The 17,693-nt window shown below is 29.9% G+C and overlaps 1 protein-coding gene and 1 pseudogene across 1 annotated transcript; one reads left to right on the forward strand and one right to left on the reverse strand.

Annotated features, from left to right (window-relative positions):
• Positions 1-398: 398 nt before the first annotated feature.
• Positions 399-15,464, forward strand: LOC147808605 (uncharacterized). The gene is made up of 5 exons (XM_087165214.1): positions 399-573; positions 5,280-5,593; positions 8,649-8,766; positions 13,475-13,599; positions 15,245-15,464. Exons 1-5 carry the CDS (start codon positions 493-495, stop codon positions 15,393-15,395), a joined length of 789 nt encoding a protein of 262 aa, XP_087021340.1. The 5' UTR covers positions 399-492; the 3' UTR covers positions 15,396-15,464.
• Positions 1,897-4,976, reverse strand: LOC147808606 (uncharacterized; annotated as a pseudogene).
• Positions 15,465-17,693: the final 2,229 nt, after the last annotated feature.

A 17,693-nucleotide genomic window follows, 5' to 3' on the forward strand; every position in this document is an offset into this window, starting at 1 on the left:
AAATATTATTAGATATAGTTATTTTGCTCTAAAAATATAGACTGCTTTTCTACTGTTGCAGAAAACTTACTTTATTCTCTCTCGGAATCTTTATTTCAAAAGTCCATGTTTGTATTATTGCTGATAGAAAGAAACAGAAAAAAAAGAAATACAGAGGGGGATAAATTGTTTTAATGTTATAATTTTAACATTTATAAGTCAGGTTAACGACTAAAATTACTTCTTACTGAATCACACATTTTTTATTTCTTAGATTACTATTTTTTAATTACTGATGATTATTTTTCAAATCCGAGTACTTGCCAATTGTCTTAAGATTGGTAAATTTCTCTTCCATTTGTTAACAGCATGATATTTATTTTGTGGAAAAAAATCTTCCATTCGAGAAAAAAAAATTATAAATACATATTCAAGGGAGTCGGTGAATGTCGAGAGCTCAGGGTGAAGTTTCAAAGTCTCTTAAAAAAAAGACTTATTTTATTTCAGAGACTGATGAGTACTAATTATTCGCAATCTTGGTTCAGACGAAATCAAAGAGTTTCAAGACGCAGAATTGGTGGTTTCCGGAATGAGGTAAAACACGTAAATTGCTGTTATCAGTATTTAAAATAGTTTCAAAAAAGTTTTTTATTTAATGTTATCTTTTTTACATCTTAAATTACTTATAGTCTTGTATGCATGGTATTGTATTTTCTGTATTTTTTACGTCTTAAGTTATAAAGTCTTGTATGCACGGTAATAATTCTGTATTGCTTAAATTTAAGCATAACTCTAAAGATTACTGTACCGTATTAAAAGAAATACTGTATTTTAAAAACTGATAGATACATAATCTTCGGACGTTTGGTAAACACAAAATTATTGGGCGTAGAATTAATAGTTTTTGAAAAAAGTATTAAAAATAAGAATTGTTATTATTAACAATATTTTTTTTAAAACAACTATTATAATTTTATACCTGTTTTAAATTGCATGTTTTAGTTGTATTATACTTTGCAATTATGAACATCGATACTTTGCAATTATGAACATGCAAGATATGAACATCGGAGGAATCTACGGCCTTGAAAAGGTTTTAGGGGGTTGTTGTTGTATATAGAAATGTATGGTATAGAAGCTATACTGATTGAGTAATGAAATAATAACTTGCTAATAATGCTGACGCTTCTTTAATTGAATGATTACATTAAAAGCAACAAACTCTAACAAACAGCAGTTATACTAAATTGGAAGCATTCTTCTTTTTTGGTCCCATCGTTATAGTAAGTGCTTAAGATTGTGACAAAAACAGCGTAAAAAACTATCAGTAAACATACTTAATGATGGTAGGCATTTTACTAAACTTTGAAAGGTATTTCTTTCTTCAAATATGTTCTCTATCAGTTGATGATCGAAAACTGATTTCTTAGTTTAAAGGAGAGTTTGTAATGCTATTCTAATATAGTTTCACTGCTCTTCCTTACATGAAAGTTTCAATAAATAAACAAATAAAAAAATTCCGTAAACGAAATTACAACTTTGCCAACTTGGCAATTGTACTAACTCAGTCAGAAGTTATATGTGAGGAAATGTTAATTATAATACCACATTCATTTGCTGATTCAAGAGATTTGGGTTTAAATACATGAATTATTTTTTCCTCCAGCCCAAATTCTAGAATTTTTCTTTGGAAGACCAACCCAAGAAGTCAAGAAGATACAAAGCTGTTAACTTATCAGTTGTCATAGATTGCAGTTTTTCTCTGATTCACACCTTTGCGTCAGGGCTAGTCACTTAGTCTTTATCTTAAGATCTAAGACTATTGCTCTTCATTAAAAAAAATTTCAACTAAAAACTCACAACTCTAGGAAAAAATTTGGTATTTTGATTTGAAACGCAATATTTTATAAAACAAAACTAATCCGCAAGCAATAAAGTTTGGTCGCCAATATCGAGCTTTCGAACAGAAATTTCATGCCTTGACATAAAAACTCTTTTAGTTACTGCTGTTTGTGTTTCATGCTGCTATTAGAAAAACCTTAGAAGTAACCAATATCTTTAAAATACCTCTATTTGACGATACGCTTCGTTTGCATTGTTAAATCGAACAAAAAAAAGTTCTCAATCGGTTTTTCTGGTATGTCTAAAATAATGTCCTACAAAAAACTTCCCACAAAGTAAATGATCAATAAACACAGGAATCGGGATGACCATCGGACTGATCTGATTTAAAGTTTTTTTTTTTGGTGAACAAACAATCAGGTTAAAACCAAATCTGACGATAAATGACAATCGTTTTGCAGCAATATCGATTAATAAAATTTACCCTCCTGTCAGAAAATACAAATAAAATGCCCTGATACGTTAAAGCACGGGAGCTTTAATGGCCTAGTTATTACTACACAAAACCATTAATGGCAATTTTGAAATACAATTACAATTATGAGAATTTATATAGTCAGCATCTGGCAAAAATATACGTTATTTGGTAAAAAAAAGCTTCCGGCCTTCCAGTTGTATAGGCGTGAAGAAACCTAATGCTTATATTAAAATGACGTTGGTCCCCCTTTTGTATAAATTTCACCCTGCACATGTCTGGGGAGATTTTACATCTGTTTTTAATAAATTTTCAAGGCAGTGACTTTTAGGTTTTCCTCACTGTAAGAAAGGTTAAATTAACGGGCTACATAATCTGCATTCCACACCCTACCAATGGTATTCTATATGGAATAAAGATTTATGAGTACTCCTGGCTACCATGGCAACTCTTGACATGTTAAAGGAGGAGAAAGAGAAATGGGTCTTCCAGAAATTTTGTCATGAAGTTCAGACAACAGACTTGCGAATTTTCATAATGCATCTTTTATTAAATTCTTATAAAAAATTGTATGTTTAAGTAAGATATCCTTGTTTCATTATTATTGTAGTTTTTTTTTTCAAACTGAATGCAATAATGATTTTATTTGTTTTGTTCATTTACGTCGCACTAGAGCTGTACAATAGGCTGTTGGGAAACATCCCTGCCATCACAATTTTGATCCTCAGCAGAGGGGATGGCACCCCCCCCCCTTCGGTAGCCCGATGACCTGCACGCGAAGTCGAGCACTTTACGGTAGAACAGTTTAACGAGGACCCATACCGCACAACCTCGGTCCCTACGCAGACTGATCCAAGTGGTCACCCACCCGCACACTGACCGCAGCCAGTGATGCTTGACTTCGGTGATCTGCTGGGAACCGTGTCTTAACGATCAGTTCACTGCGGGACGAATGCAATAATGAAAAAGCAATAGTAAAAATAGTTATCAATTTTACAAGCTACAGTAAAAATACAAACTAAGGTAGACAACGTTAAAGAGCACAAAAATATTATTAAAAGCAGACAGCTGTTTCGGATGCTCAAAGGGCAACCTTCATCAGTGCAACAGAAAACAATAAGAGAACAGAGTAAATATATATTGAAAGATGACGTCACAAGAGGGTTTAGAGCAACGGCCAATAGGAGGGAGGGGTGAATGGAAGACGACGAATAGGAAGCAAGGAACAAAAAAAGGAGGGGGGTAGTTAGGTTTTATCATAGATTTCCAAACAGGAGAAATATAAGGAACACTTGATAGGTCATTGACCAACAGTTTGGAAATTTTGAAAATATGATAAGACTCGTAAAAATCTAAATCAAATATTGAAGAACAATTTTGAATGACTTTAGAAGAGGAAAAATTAAAATTATGATTAGAGTCCCAACAATGTTGGGCAATAGATGAGCGTTTAAATTCTTGTTTTTTGACATAAGCTTCATGTTCCTTGACACGGTACTTTAAGGCACGCTTAGTTTGGCCAATATATGAAAGGCCATCAATACCTCTGGGGGTACTGATCCAGGAGTTTCCTTGTCTTCTGGATTGGTTCAAAATTACAAGGCTACGGAGTTGAACGTAAGTAGTCGTAAACCCATGAAATTGGGTCGGCTGTTCAACGACGGTTATAAAATAAAATAAAATATATGAAAGGCCGCATTGGCAATTAATTTGGTATATACCCCAGCTACTTTGACTGTCAATGGGCTGCTTGAGATTAGAACATTTTATCTTATCAATGGGACTGAAAATAATATTAAAATCAAACTTCTTTAGGATATTAGCAACTTGCCGACTTATTTTAGGAAAATAGGGTAAAATGACTAAATTGTTAGAAAATTCTTTGGAAGGTTTATCGGCATGTGATTGTTTAGTTAAGTTTTTATAAATATTATCAATAATATTAGGAGAATAACCTCTGTCATGAGCAATGGCTTTGACGTAATTTAATTCTGCATCAAGAAGATCATTGTTAGAACAAATATTTACCGCGCGGTAGACAAAAGACCGAAAAGATGCAAGTTTTTGGTTGGGAGGGTGGGAGGATTTGTAGTGAGGGGGGAAGAGAAACAGCAAAAGGTTTACGAAAGACAGTAGTATGGAATGAATTATCATTCCGAGTCACAAGCACATCTAAGAAAGGAAGTTTTTGATCAGACTCTAATTCAAAGGTGAACAGAATGCAAGAATCAATGCTGTTCATAACATTAAGGATTTGATCTAAACTACAATTATTTTCCTCTAACAAAGCAAAACTGTCATCAACGTATCTTTTATAAAAGGGGAAAGTTAAGATTTTGAATAGTTTACTCTCAAAATAATGCATATAGAAGTCACTAAGTATAGGGCTCAAAGGATTTCCCATGGCAAGACCATTGGTCATACGGTAAAATTTGTTGTCAAACGCAAAAGTATTTTGTTGTAAACACACACGGGTAAGGTTAACATATTCAGTGACCTCATATTGGGAAAAATGATATTCCGAAAGTCTAAGTTTTAGGCATTCCAAAGCCCCCTCAACAAGAACATTAGTGAACAGTGATTTTACATCAAATGAGGCCATCAAATAACCATTAGGTTTTAGATTTTTAACTTCTTTAACAAACTCAAGGGAATTTTTGGTAGTAAAAGAATTATTACCCCCCCCCCTTTTTGTTCCTTGCTTCCTATTCGTCGTCTTCCATTTACCCTTCCCTCCTATTGGCCGTTGCTCTAAACCCTCTTGTGACGTCATCTTTCAATATACATTTACTCTGTTCTCTTATTGTTTTCTGTTGCACTGATGAAGGTTGCCCTTTGAGCATCCGAAACAGCTGTCTGCTTTTAATAATATTTTTGTGCTCTTTAACGTTGTCTACCTTAGTTTGTATTTTAGCACAAAGGTCGCCTAATTGTGTATTTACAGTAAAAATAGTTGTCATTTTTAAAAAAAATTTGCTTTCAGGCACAAGATATTCAAACTAATCACAAATGCGGCAAAGCTTTTTCAAGAAACACAAGAGATGGTTCCTTTCGAAAGTACGCAAAGTCTGTATTTGGAAATTCATCGAGAACAATATTACTTCAGATTGCTGGCAGCAAAACTTGGAAAAGTAGAATTCTTAAGATATTAGTATTTTTGTTTTGTGCGTTTGGATTTCTATACCAAACAGAAATTTTCTTAGAGTACTTTTGGACCTACCCCTCAGTTACTAGCGTTAAAGAGAGCACTCCTCCTGAAATAATACAGCCAGCGATGACTTTTTGCAGTAATAATGAGTAAGTGGTTTACAACATTTTCAAAAATTAAAAAAAAACTTTTGAACACTTAAAAATTAATTAATTTTTATGCTTCTTCCTTATCATAAAAAAAGTGAAAAATATCTGTACAGCACTATCTTTTCCCGGCTGTTCTAGCCAGAATCTGGTCAACGAGTCATGTGATGGGGTTGATGGTTTCCGCGTGTCGTATGCAGTCTGCCAGTGATGAAGCAAGTTGCAGACTAATATTACCCTTCAAAACCAGTTTTTAGATGAATTTTTTTTAAATGTAAGCTATTTTTAATTTTTTTTACAAAAAGCATTAGTTTATTAGTAAATATGGTAAGAACATTTTAGCCTACCTAAACGTTTAATTAGCCACAGTTAAAAGATATGGTTAAAACAAATTTAGCTAACTTTTTAAAAATGTTATATTTTAAGTTTTGTCAGCGAACGATAACCCATTGAAGAAGTATTACGTAAACTTACTAAAAATGTTTGCTAGCCCATCTAACGAAATAGAAATTATAGTTAAAACAAATTTTATTCGAAAGCTAAGTATGAAATAACCGTCCTAATGAGGCTATTATGTAAATGATGTGCATGTTACTGCGAATGACCGAAATCGGTGGTTGTTTACTTTCACCGGTGAATATTGACAATCACATAGTCGCTTTGGTGAAAGTCCGAAATATTTATTGCATCCGATTTTATATTAATTTATTCGTGGACATAATTACATTCATTCGATATTTTAATACTTACTGACGATGGATTAGAAATCATCAGTGTTTGGAGTATCGGGCAAATATATACCGGGCAATGGTTTTTAAGGTCAAATGCCGTTGCCCGGTATACATTTGCCCGGTATACCCTACACTGATGGTTTTTTAAGGTCAAGGGCCACTACCCGGTATATATTTGCCTGGTATACATTACACTGATTTTTTTAAGGTCAAGGGCAGCTGGTATACATTTGCCTGGTATACCCTACACCATTGTTTCCCAAACTTATGACTTTTGTGTACCCTTTCCAAATTTTTCGCAACGCTATGTACCACTAATAAAGAAATGATTGTATTTTTTTTAAAATATATTTATTTTTCTTTTTTGATGCAAGGTTTTATTAATAAATTTATTTGCATTCGTGAGAAGGATGATATTGTTTTTGCTGTGATAAAAAAATTTGCTCAAAAGTTAAAAATCACAATTGGCTGTTGACACCACTAATTATTATTAACTGGTAACTCTGCAAAAAATAGCCAATAGGAAAATACGTAATAGTAAATTTTCATGACTAGCTTTGTTTTTGAATAAAAAAAATTGAAATTTTCGTTTGTTGCAAAATATTTCGCATGAGAACGCGTACCCCCGCTAAACTGTTCCCGTAACCCTGGGGGTACGCGTTCCACACTTTGGGAAACACTACCCTACACTGATGTTTTTTTTAAGGTTCAGTGCCACAGCCTGGTATGCATTTGCCCGGTATACCCTGCACTGATGTTTTTTTAAGGTCAAGTATCATTGCCCGATATACATTTGCCCGATATACCCTACACTGATATTTTTTGAAGGTCAGGTATCATTGCCCGGTATATATTTGCCCGATATTCCAAACACTGAAGTTTCTTCTAATCTATTGTCAGTAATTATTAAAATATCGAATGAATGTAATTATATCTACGAATAAATTAATATCAAATCGGATGCAATAAATATTTTGGGCATTCACCAAAGCGACTACATGTGATTCTCAACATTCACCGGTGAAAGTCAACAACCGCCGATTTCAGGCATTCACAGTAACATGCACATCATTTACGTAATAACCGCATCACGACGTTTATTTCATACTTTGCCGGCAACATATATATATATATATATATATACGTTGACTCTGAAGGTGACATCATCATTGCTAGTCTTAAGTAACATGCATTATACTATAGTGATTTTTATAATTGAGTACTACAGTTTAACACAAGTAAATTTAATTTTTCTGACTGTTTATTCAAGTAAGACTCATGGATTTCTGTTTAATCTAACATATAGTAACAAAATAAAGATTCATTAAGTAAATAAAGTTTCATAAATACAATATTCAATGTTGTTATATATTTCTAATACCACTTGCCAATTTCAACAAGCCTATTAGGTGATAACCAAGCAAATTTAAGGCAAAAATTTTATGTGCCACAGTCTGTGGCCAATGAAACGAATTCAGCCACATACACGTCACGGCCCATTTTACAGGGTAAATCTGATTCATTCATCCACAGATCTTAATTTTGATCTTAATCAAAGACTAATCAATCTCCAATTCAGTAACCCCAGAGGTATTGATTTGCTATGCAAACTTGTAAGTCGACAAATTAACGTTTGTGTTCCATTATTTAATACTCAGGAGTCTAATGCCGGGGGATATTGAACTCACGACAGTTTGGACATGGGCTAATGTTGTAAAAACATGAATTACTGATTTTATCTTCCAGGTTCTTGATTGAAACCGTAATATTAGAGCTTTTGTGTGGTGTTTATGTAATCTATATTATGTAGCAACATACAATAAATAAAAAAATATTTTGGAAAATTTAGACGACGTTTTTATAAATATATATATATACATATATATATACATATATATATATATATATATATATATATATATATATATATATATATATATATATATATATATATATATATATATATATATATATATATATATATATATATATATATATATAATCTTTCTTTTTATAATCAATAGGGTTATGAAAGTGGCTAAACTGATTTAATTTCGTCAGACTTTCAGTTTTATTTATGACAGTGTGATTTAGCTTTATACTCCATGATTCAATACTTACTTTTCACGCGTTTGCGACATTCATAGCTACAATAATAGCTTTGACATAGCTTCAAGCATAACATCCATAGATTTTTTTCATGCCTTCACCTAAGAATCATTAACTAAAGTAGTAAATTTCTAATTGCACTGTCGATCAATCTTTAGATATTTTTCTTTATCCTTCCTTTCCCGAATTTAATAATAAATATTTTTTTTCTTTTTCAGAATTCGGCGCGAAGTATTTTGTGAAAGTAGAAAAAATGATTGTGATTTTTATGAAAATAAAACAGTCTTTTGTGATTCTTACCCATCATACTGCAGTACACGTGATATATATTACGGTGTAAGTTTTTGTCTGCATATCTTATAATTTATCTGTATATACATTTTTATTTGTTTTCTATTCATTCTCTTATTTACAAAAAATAGAAAATACCCTTTATGTAAAATTGTTTTAAAATAAAAAAAATCTAAAATTTAACATAATTTTTATGTTTAAATAAAGTTATTTTCATTAAATTTCATTCAGTCAAATATTAAAAACATTAGACACACAGAGGAGAAACGACGACACAGATCTTAATAGTTCAAACATATAAGAGGCTTTATATTGAATTTTTTTCATACTTTATTTTTTCCCTTGGTTGCAGTAGATAATGGCCTTTTTTAATTATTAATTTAAACATCATTTTTATCATAATTTTAATTGTTGCTTTTCATCTACAAATGTATAATGTTATTTTTAAAATTGTCCTCGTATTGCAAAATGTACAAACATTCTTATTAATTATCTCTCTCTATCCCATAGTTGATCGTGGCTTACAAGAGAAACAACCAGAGCAAATTCAGCTTACAATATATATATATATATATATATATATATATATATATATATATATATATATATATATATATATATATATATATATATATATATATATATATATATATATATATATATATATATATATATATATATATATATATATATATATATGCCTCATACGAGTCTTTCTATATTAAATGATAAGCTTAAAACAGATATTTCTTATCAATTTTAAGATGTAGAAATCGGTCTCTCACAAAGAGCCATAAAAAGTCAAGATAAACCAGATAAGGCCAGATAAAAGATTATTTTCTGAAGTTAATGGGCAAAAATTCGTAGATGAAGTACGCATTAAGATAGTCCCGAAAATTCCCAGCGTCAGAGTGGCGCCATCCTTTTAGCGAATCAAAATCTCTTAATTTTATAATTTGAATGACGTTTCATTAAGATAAGAATATCCTTGCAACCACCTCCCTATCAGAACCCCTCTTTAAATATCAAGAGCACCAAAATTCGTGGCTTTTCATATTTTCATGGCTAGATAAATCTGCGCCAAATCCCAACATCACTGCTAGGGAAACCTACCAATGTAAACGATGCAAAACTCCAGTGAACAATGTTTTTAATACTTAATATAACTTAATAAAATGCCCTTTTGAGAGAGTAAGCCTAAGTCTCTTTTATTATCTAGCCTTCAAAGGCATATATATATATATATATATATATATATATATATATATATATATATATATATATATACATATATATATATATATATATATATATATGTATGTATATATATATGTATATATATATATATATATATATATATATATATATATATATATATATATATATATATATATATATATATATATATATATATATATATATATATATATATATATATATATATATATACACTACCGGTCAAAAGTTTGCGAAAATTTTGAAATCTACGAAAAAATGGTCTAAATTCAAATGTTCATAGAACTGCGAAAAATCAGTCAAATTGCATGAAAATTTGATATGTTCTAAAGTGAATCCTCTACATTTAGTTACATATGATCAAATTGCAATACTTTGTTTTTTGCGATCTGAATCTAGCTTTTCATCATGGGTTGTTTCTATGGTGAAAAAAGTTGCTAAGTTTGAACACTTGCCAAACATGCAAAAAAAAATTTTTGTACTTTCTGTTAATGGAAAATAGTTATTTGAACCGTTTTGTGTAAGCCCTCAAAATTTCAAATCGTTTCGATTTGTTTTGACGAAGTTATAGAATTTTGAAAAACATGTGTACTTTTTTCGATTTTTGAGCATTCCACATATGCAGTCTTTTGGTCTATACCTCTTCTACCAAAGAGCTTTTTAATTTTAATGTTTTCTATATTTTCAAATAATTAATATTTATTATAAAACAAATACTTTTATTCATTATTGTAACTATTATTGTTTATATTTATTGTTTATATTTATTGCTTATATGTATTAGTTTTGTTGTGATATTTTTACTTTACATTAAATTAAAATAAAAAGTTATAACAATAATTACATAAATAATTCTAAAAAAATAATATCAATAGTATAAAAAATTTGCATTTTTACTTAACTATTTTATTTACAACAGGTCAAATATTTAACATATTAACTATTTTATTTACAACAGGTCAAATATTTAACATATTCTTATTCGTATTTTGTAATTAAATAAATTAACATTTAAATCTTAGATTTCTCGAACCATCCACCTTTTGCTTTTATTATAGCCTTACATATGCGTGGCATTCGATCTAACAAACCATTAATCACTTCAAGTGATATAGAGTTCCATTCCTGTTGTAAAATGTCCCATAACTGATTTCGATTCGAAATATCAGAGCATCGTTTGCAAGAACAAACAAATTTTCGATGAAATGTGACATTTATGAGATATTGTTTTAATTATATTCATAATAAATTCTTTGTAATTACAATGATGAGTAAGAATATTTGTTTTATAATCAATATTAATTAGTTGAAAATATAGAAAACATTAAAATTAAAAAGTTCTTTGATAGAAGATGTATAGACCAAAAGACCTCATATGTGGAATGCTCAAAAATCGAGAAAAGTACACATGCTTTTCAAAGATCTATAACTTCGTCAAAAAAAATCAAATCAATCTGAAATTTTTAGGGCTTACATAGAACGGTTGAAATAACTATTTTCTATTAACAGAAAGTATAAAAATTGTTTTTTGCAAGTTTGGCAGGTGTTCAAACTTAACACCTTTTTTAACCATAGAAACAACCCATGATAAAAAGCTGGATGCAGTTCGCAAAAAATAAAGTATTGCAATTTGATCATATGTAACTAAATGTAGAGGGTTCACTTTAGAACATATCAAATTTTCATGCAATTTGAATGATTTTTCGCAGTTCTATGAACATTTAAATTTAGACCATTTTTTCGTAGATTTCAAAATTTTCGCAAACTTTTGACCGGTAGTGTATATATATATATATATTCCCCTAGCAGGGATGTTGGGATTTGGCACAGATTTATCTAGCCATGAAAATATGAAAATCCATGAATTTTGGTGCTCTTGATATTTAAAGAGGGGTTCTGAAAGGGAGGTGGTTGCAAGGATATTCTTGTCTTAATGAAACGTCATTCAAATGATAAAATTGAGAGATTTTGATTTGCTAAAATGATGGCGCCACTCTGACACTGGGAATTTTTGGGACAATCTTAATGCGTACTTCATCTACAAATTATTGTCCATTAACTTCAGAAAATAATCTTTTATCTGGCCTTATCTGGTTTAACTTGCCTTTTTATGGCTCTTTGTGAGAGACCGATTTCTACATCTTAAAATTGATAAGAAATATCTGTTTTAAGCTTATCATTTTATATAGAAAGACTCGTATGAGGCATATATATATATATATATATATATATATATATATATATATATATATATATATATGTAAAAAAGGATAAAAAGAAAAGAGGAGTGAAAACATGCAAAATTATATAATATAGATTAATGAGAAGAAAAGAAAAAAAATTATTAAAATGAAATATTTTTAAAAATATTTGAAGAAAAAAAAATATTTAAAAATATTATTATAAAGCCAGAAAACAAAATAATGAAAAGATATGATCCCTTCATCAGCTCACATGGTTATATCCGCAAAAAGGAGTGCTTTCTAATATTGTATAAACAAGACCGAAGCAAAATATATGAGTATAGTAGTGTGAGAAGCCCTAAAAAATTGTTTTTGAACGAAAATGGAACACATTAAGTAAAAAATATACGAGATAAAACATATTAAGCAAAAACAAAATATAAAATGTGAGATAAATAGAGAACAAAACACAAAACGTAATTTTTAAAGCAAGTAGCGAATTCAAATTAACTTGCATGTACAAATGCTGTACTGTTCAAAAATGATTTGAAATATTTTCGTAATAAGATTGCCAGATTACAGAATATGAACGCAGATTAAGGTAAAAGCGTAAATAGAGGTTTGTTTTATAGCGCATTCTTTTTGCAGAACTGAAGCGCATTTGATTTGTTAGTTACCGAGGATTGTCCCGCATATACACTCGTGTATATATATATATATATATATATATATATATATATATATATATATATATATATATATATATATATATATATATATATATATATATATATATATATATATATATATATATATGTATGTATGTATATTTAATTTAACTACGGCACAAACGTAAAATTTGCTAAAAAAGTTGAAACTATTGCGAAACTATTGCATAACTGAATTTAATTGGTAAATAAAAACATAGTAGAAAATAATACAATAATATTAGCATTAAATAGTATTGTGAGTAGCTTACGAGGATTTTAGATTTATTGCTGATAATGCTGCCGTGTGATAATGCTCGCTTATATGAATTTAATCTATTTAAAAATTCTAACTATGAAATGATTTATTCTTTTAGGAAATATATTTTGAATAATACACGTTTTCTGTAATTCTAAAAGTATTGTTGGGTTATTTTATTCAAAACTACTTACAAATTTCTAAGCTAAAAAAGGCGAAAACTATAATTCATTCAAAATTTTAAAACGAAATGTTTTCAAGCTCAGTTGAATAATTTTTTCATATAACAAGGTGATTTTTTTTAAATATTATTGCAATGAATTTATGAAAAAGCGGGGAATGATCTAAATCCAATTTATTTTTTCTAGGTTCCAAAAAAGGACATTGATTTCATGTCATCTTATACTTCATGGGAAGATGCTTTGAAATTTGGCCCAACAAATATTATTTATACCTGCAGGAAAGACATGAAAGCGAAAGATAAGACTTGTTCGTATGTGAAAGATTATTTATATTTTTAAATACGGATGATAATCAAAGAATTTTTTGTTCTGTCATTCATAGTTTTAAACTCAAAGTGTGAATTATTAGAAGAAAATAAATTTTTTCATAGCCTTGATAATTTTAAATGAAAAACATTAATAATTGAAAGATAATATTTTGAATAACATATCGCTGGTTCAAAGTTAAAACGACACTTCTGCACTCACTTCTCATTCAATGAGAGAATGAAAGATAATATTTTGAATAACATATCGCTGGTTCAAAGTCAAAACGACACTTTTGCACTCACTTCTCATTCAATGAGAAGTGAGTGCAGAAGTGTTGTTTTAACTTTGAACCAGCGATATGTTTCAAGGAAAAAATAATACTGGGAGATAGACTGGGATGCCATGGTATAAAAATGAATATGTTTTTATCGCTTTCCTTTTGATAAACTTTCAAAAATCTTCAAATCATGATTGAAAACTACATAAAGGAATATAAATAATATCTATGCTACTACATCCACTTTTCTTTAGCTCTATTTCAGTTACTTTCTTCGCAAAATGATGCACTAAATTTTAAAGCTATGCCACTTTGACAATTTTACAAGTGCTACTATTCATCCAAATGGAAACATGGAAAATCAAAAGAATGTATTGTGCATATCTACTGAAATGAGGTATACTTAACCTACTAGGGACATGCATTTACACTAACGTTTGAAAGGTTAAAATTGGTAAATTTTGTGTAATAAGTATCCTGTTTCCTTCATAGATTTTCTCCTAATACTGAAAAGACTCTCTCAGATTGAGAAATGCTTCAGAATTGTAGTCTCTATTCGAAACGAGACAATGATATCACAATTCTAACACTAATTTTACCTTCGGCTTGAAATACTTTATTTTATGCTTCTTGAAGACTAAGATTCACAATATTTAAATGACTGAAAATTTCGAACATCAGTTTCAGCTGCCACAAAAATTAATTCGGACTATCAAGGAGAAGAAATTTCCATTCTGTACGAAACAGCTTTATTTTGTCTCTAGTTTGCAGAATCGAGATTGAAATTTACCTTTAGAATGCCATAAAACTCCACCGTAAAATTTTACAAAATTGAACAAAAATTCTCGAATTTAGTGGTTTACCTTAAATGCAGTCAACAACTGCAACCAGTTCACTTAGGATCTATTTTAGATTTTTGATATTTTAATAGAAACCAGGTCTCCTTTAAGTAATCAGCAATGTTTCCATTAAATTTTAACAGTTTTAATAGATTTAAGTTGTTGCTGAGCCTTTTGATGCTTCATAAAGAAATATTTTTAAAAGAAAAATATCATTATTTTCCAATTCAACTCACACCGCCATTCTAGAAAGATGTTCGGTTGGATATTGCGGTTGCTGTACTAAGGTTTCAAGTATTTTGTACGGCAATTTAATACAGCATTTTCGTAGAGTAACGAAACTGAATCAACGAGTGGGAAAATATTGAGACGCGTAATGAATAGAAAAAAAAATCGAATCAATGAGAGAGAAAATATATTTGGTATAAATCAATGATTCATAATGAATATGAAAATCAGTGAATCATATCTATTTATTTAATATTTTGTCCTTATTAAAAATTATTAATCTATTAAAACATTATTTTTTAGCGTTAGTCAATTTCCTATGGTCTCACGAAGACGAAGGGCAGCATTTTGCTACACCATTGAATCCCAAATAAACAAGCCGTTTTCACCTGATGTTATTTATCCAAACACTTTTGGCAAGTATGAGTTAACTTTAAAGTTTACGAGATATTGAAGTGATACTTCTTATACGACTTCCAACAAGGTTATGTTCAACGTTTAACGCTACACTTTTATTGGCCGGGAAATCACGTGGTAGGATCCAGTTTTCCCTCATTCTTTTCCATATTGTTTTGGTTCTCACTAGTTATCATTAAAATAATAAAAGTCATAAAAGTATTGTTTTTCTATAAATATTTTTTTAGTTTGATTTGATACACATATAGTTTAATAGGGTAGTATTTTTTATTTTCAAACTTGGTGGATAACAATCGTAAAAAATGAGTGAAAACAATCCCACGGACAATGCCACGGATTTAAGGTTATGTCAAGGTACGTCTCTTGTGAATATCAATTGATTGTTAGGTTTTCTCTTTTCTAATTGCCATTTATATTTCACCAAATACAGCCATGAGGGATATTAAATTATTTATTGCAAAATCTTTATTGCCACTATCCACTGCAGGTTCACAAGCTCTGGCAAACGTTACTGGTGAAGAAATTGATTATTGTGAGCGGCCTGTGATCCTTGCAGGAGATTTTTAATGTGAATTTCTCGTTACCTGAAGCTGAAACATTATTAACCTTCCTTAAAGACAAATTTGGATGGTAAATGATAAATGGTAGGAATGATCCAACCACCAAAGGGGGAACTACCATTGATGCAGTTTTCGCAAGAAATATTGAAAAAATAGAACTCAAACATTTCGTATCTTACTTTAGTTATCATAATCCCGTTGTAAATATTATAGATTTGGATATTTCTCCACTCGAAAATGATAATTAAAAGATGCGATCAATTGTGAATTGTAAGCATTGTTAATAAAGTTTGTCTTAAAGAAACAATATGATTTCACTAAAAATCAATTTCTACCCCTTCCTATTTTCATTTCCACATTACGAAGTTTCACTTCTTCTGCGCGGAGGGACTCCACGCACTATTTTTTTTCCTTCCTTATAGTTGCTTCCATAATACACGCGCAAATTCTGCCCTTCAATATAGTAATCCTTATCGGTGACAAAAAAAAAATTGTCTTAAAATCATTTAAAAAAAGAAGACAAAACGTGACAATAATGAAATAATTTTGAAAAAAAAAAAAACATTTTGTGTATGGTTTTGCAAGAAATAAAATATCTAGTGTATCTTAAAAGAATCAAATTGATTTATTTTCAGTTAATTTTCCTGATATTATGTTCATTTTATATAAAGTTTATCTTAAAATATATTGCACGTGAAAAAATAATTAAACATTAACGAACGAGCAATAAAATCCTGAACAGAATCATGTTCAGTTTTATTTCCAAAAAGACTAATGCGAACAAAAACCTTTATAAAACATCTTTTATATTTTTGAAAGATTTTTATGATCGCGGGCTAAAGTTATTACTCTTGGATGATCAAATTTCAAGACCATAGCACAATTAGGTTTGGAGATCCGACAAGGCGTCTTCTGAGTAAATTCAAAAGCAAAGTTGAAACGAAAACAGTTACAAAAACGTATTAATACATTGAATGCCACGGTAATTTTACATACCATGCCCATCTGGCAAAACGATTTTCTCAGTATGTATTGCATTAATTTCTTCAAACCATTTTAGTAAAGATAATAATATTAAAAGCATTAAAAATTTACTCGAATTATGTGTTTCTAATAATCTGGCTCCGCCGGTCACCGGTGACCTGCGAACAAACTCAGTGCAATCACCGGTGACCCTCGAGGCATTCAACGCGTAAGAGAAATTTTTTTGACATTCTCAAATGAATGCAATTCCCTAATGACCGTTTTACATTTACAGTTCTACTGTTTTACCGTATACATTTAGACACCTTATCAAAAGAAAAAAGTCAAAACGTAAATACGTTTGAGACTATTTAAGCACTGAGAAAATGAAAACACTAGTCAAAAAAATCTTAGGAATCAGAAAAGAAAAGATAAAACAAATGATTTCATAATAAATCTTGGAAGTGTTTCTAATGAATCCGTAATTATCTTTGGAACAGTGTTGTCTTAAAATAAAAATTTTATAACTGTGTGCAAAAACATTGCAATTCGCTTTAAAAAATCTCGAAAACGGGAAAAGTAAGCATAAATTATTAAATTAAAATTTAGGAACTCTCCTTTCTAAGCTTGTGGAGTCATATCTTTCGTATTGTGGGTAATCCCTTCCCATAATTTGTCGGTCAGGTATCCATCAAAGAAAAAGAAGAGTGTGATTTTTTGACTGTTTTCATAACTTAAAACATAATCTACACTATTTAGTTTGTATACAGTCCCTGACCAAATTATTATACTCACTGTAAGATTCTGTATAA

Source organism: Parasteatoda tepidariorum, chromosome 5 (genome assembly GCF_982258835.1).
Source record: "Parasteatoda tepidariorum strain Cologne lab strain chromosome 5, Ptep-v5.0, whole genome shotgun sequence".
In the NCBI taxonomy this organism is placed as follows: domain Eukaryota; kingdom Metazoa; phylum Arthropoda; class Arachnida; order Araneae; family Theridiidae; genus Parasteatoda; species Parasteatoda tepidariorum.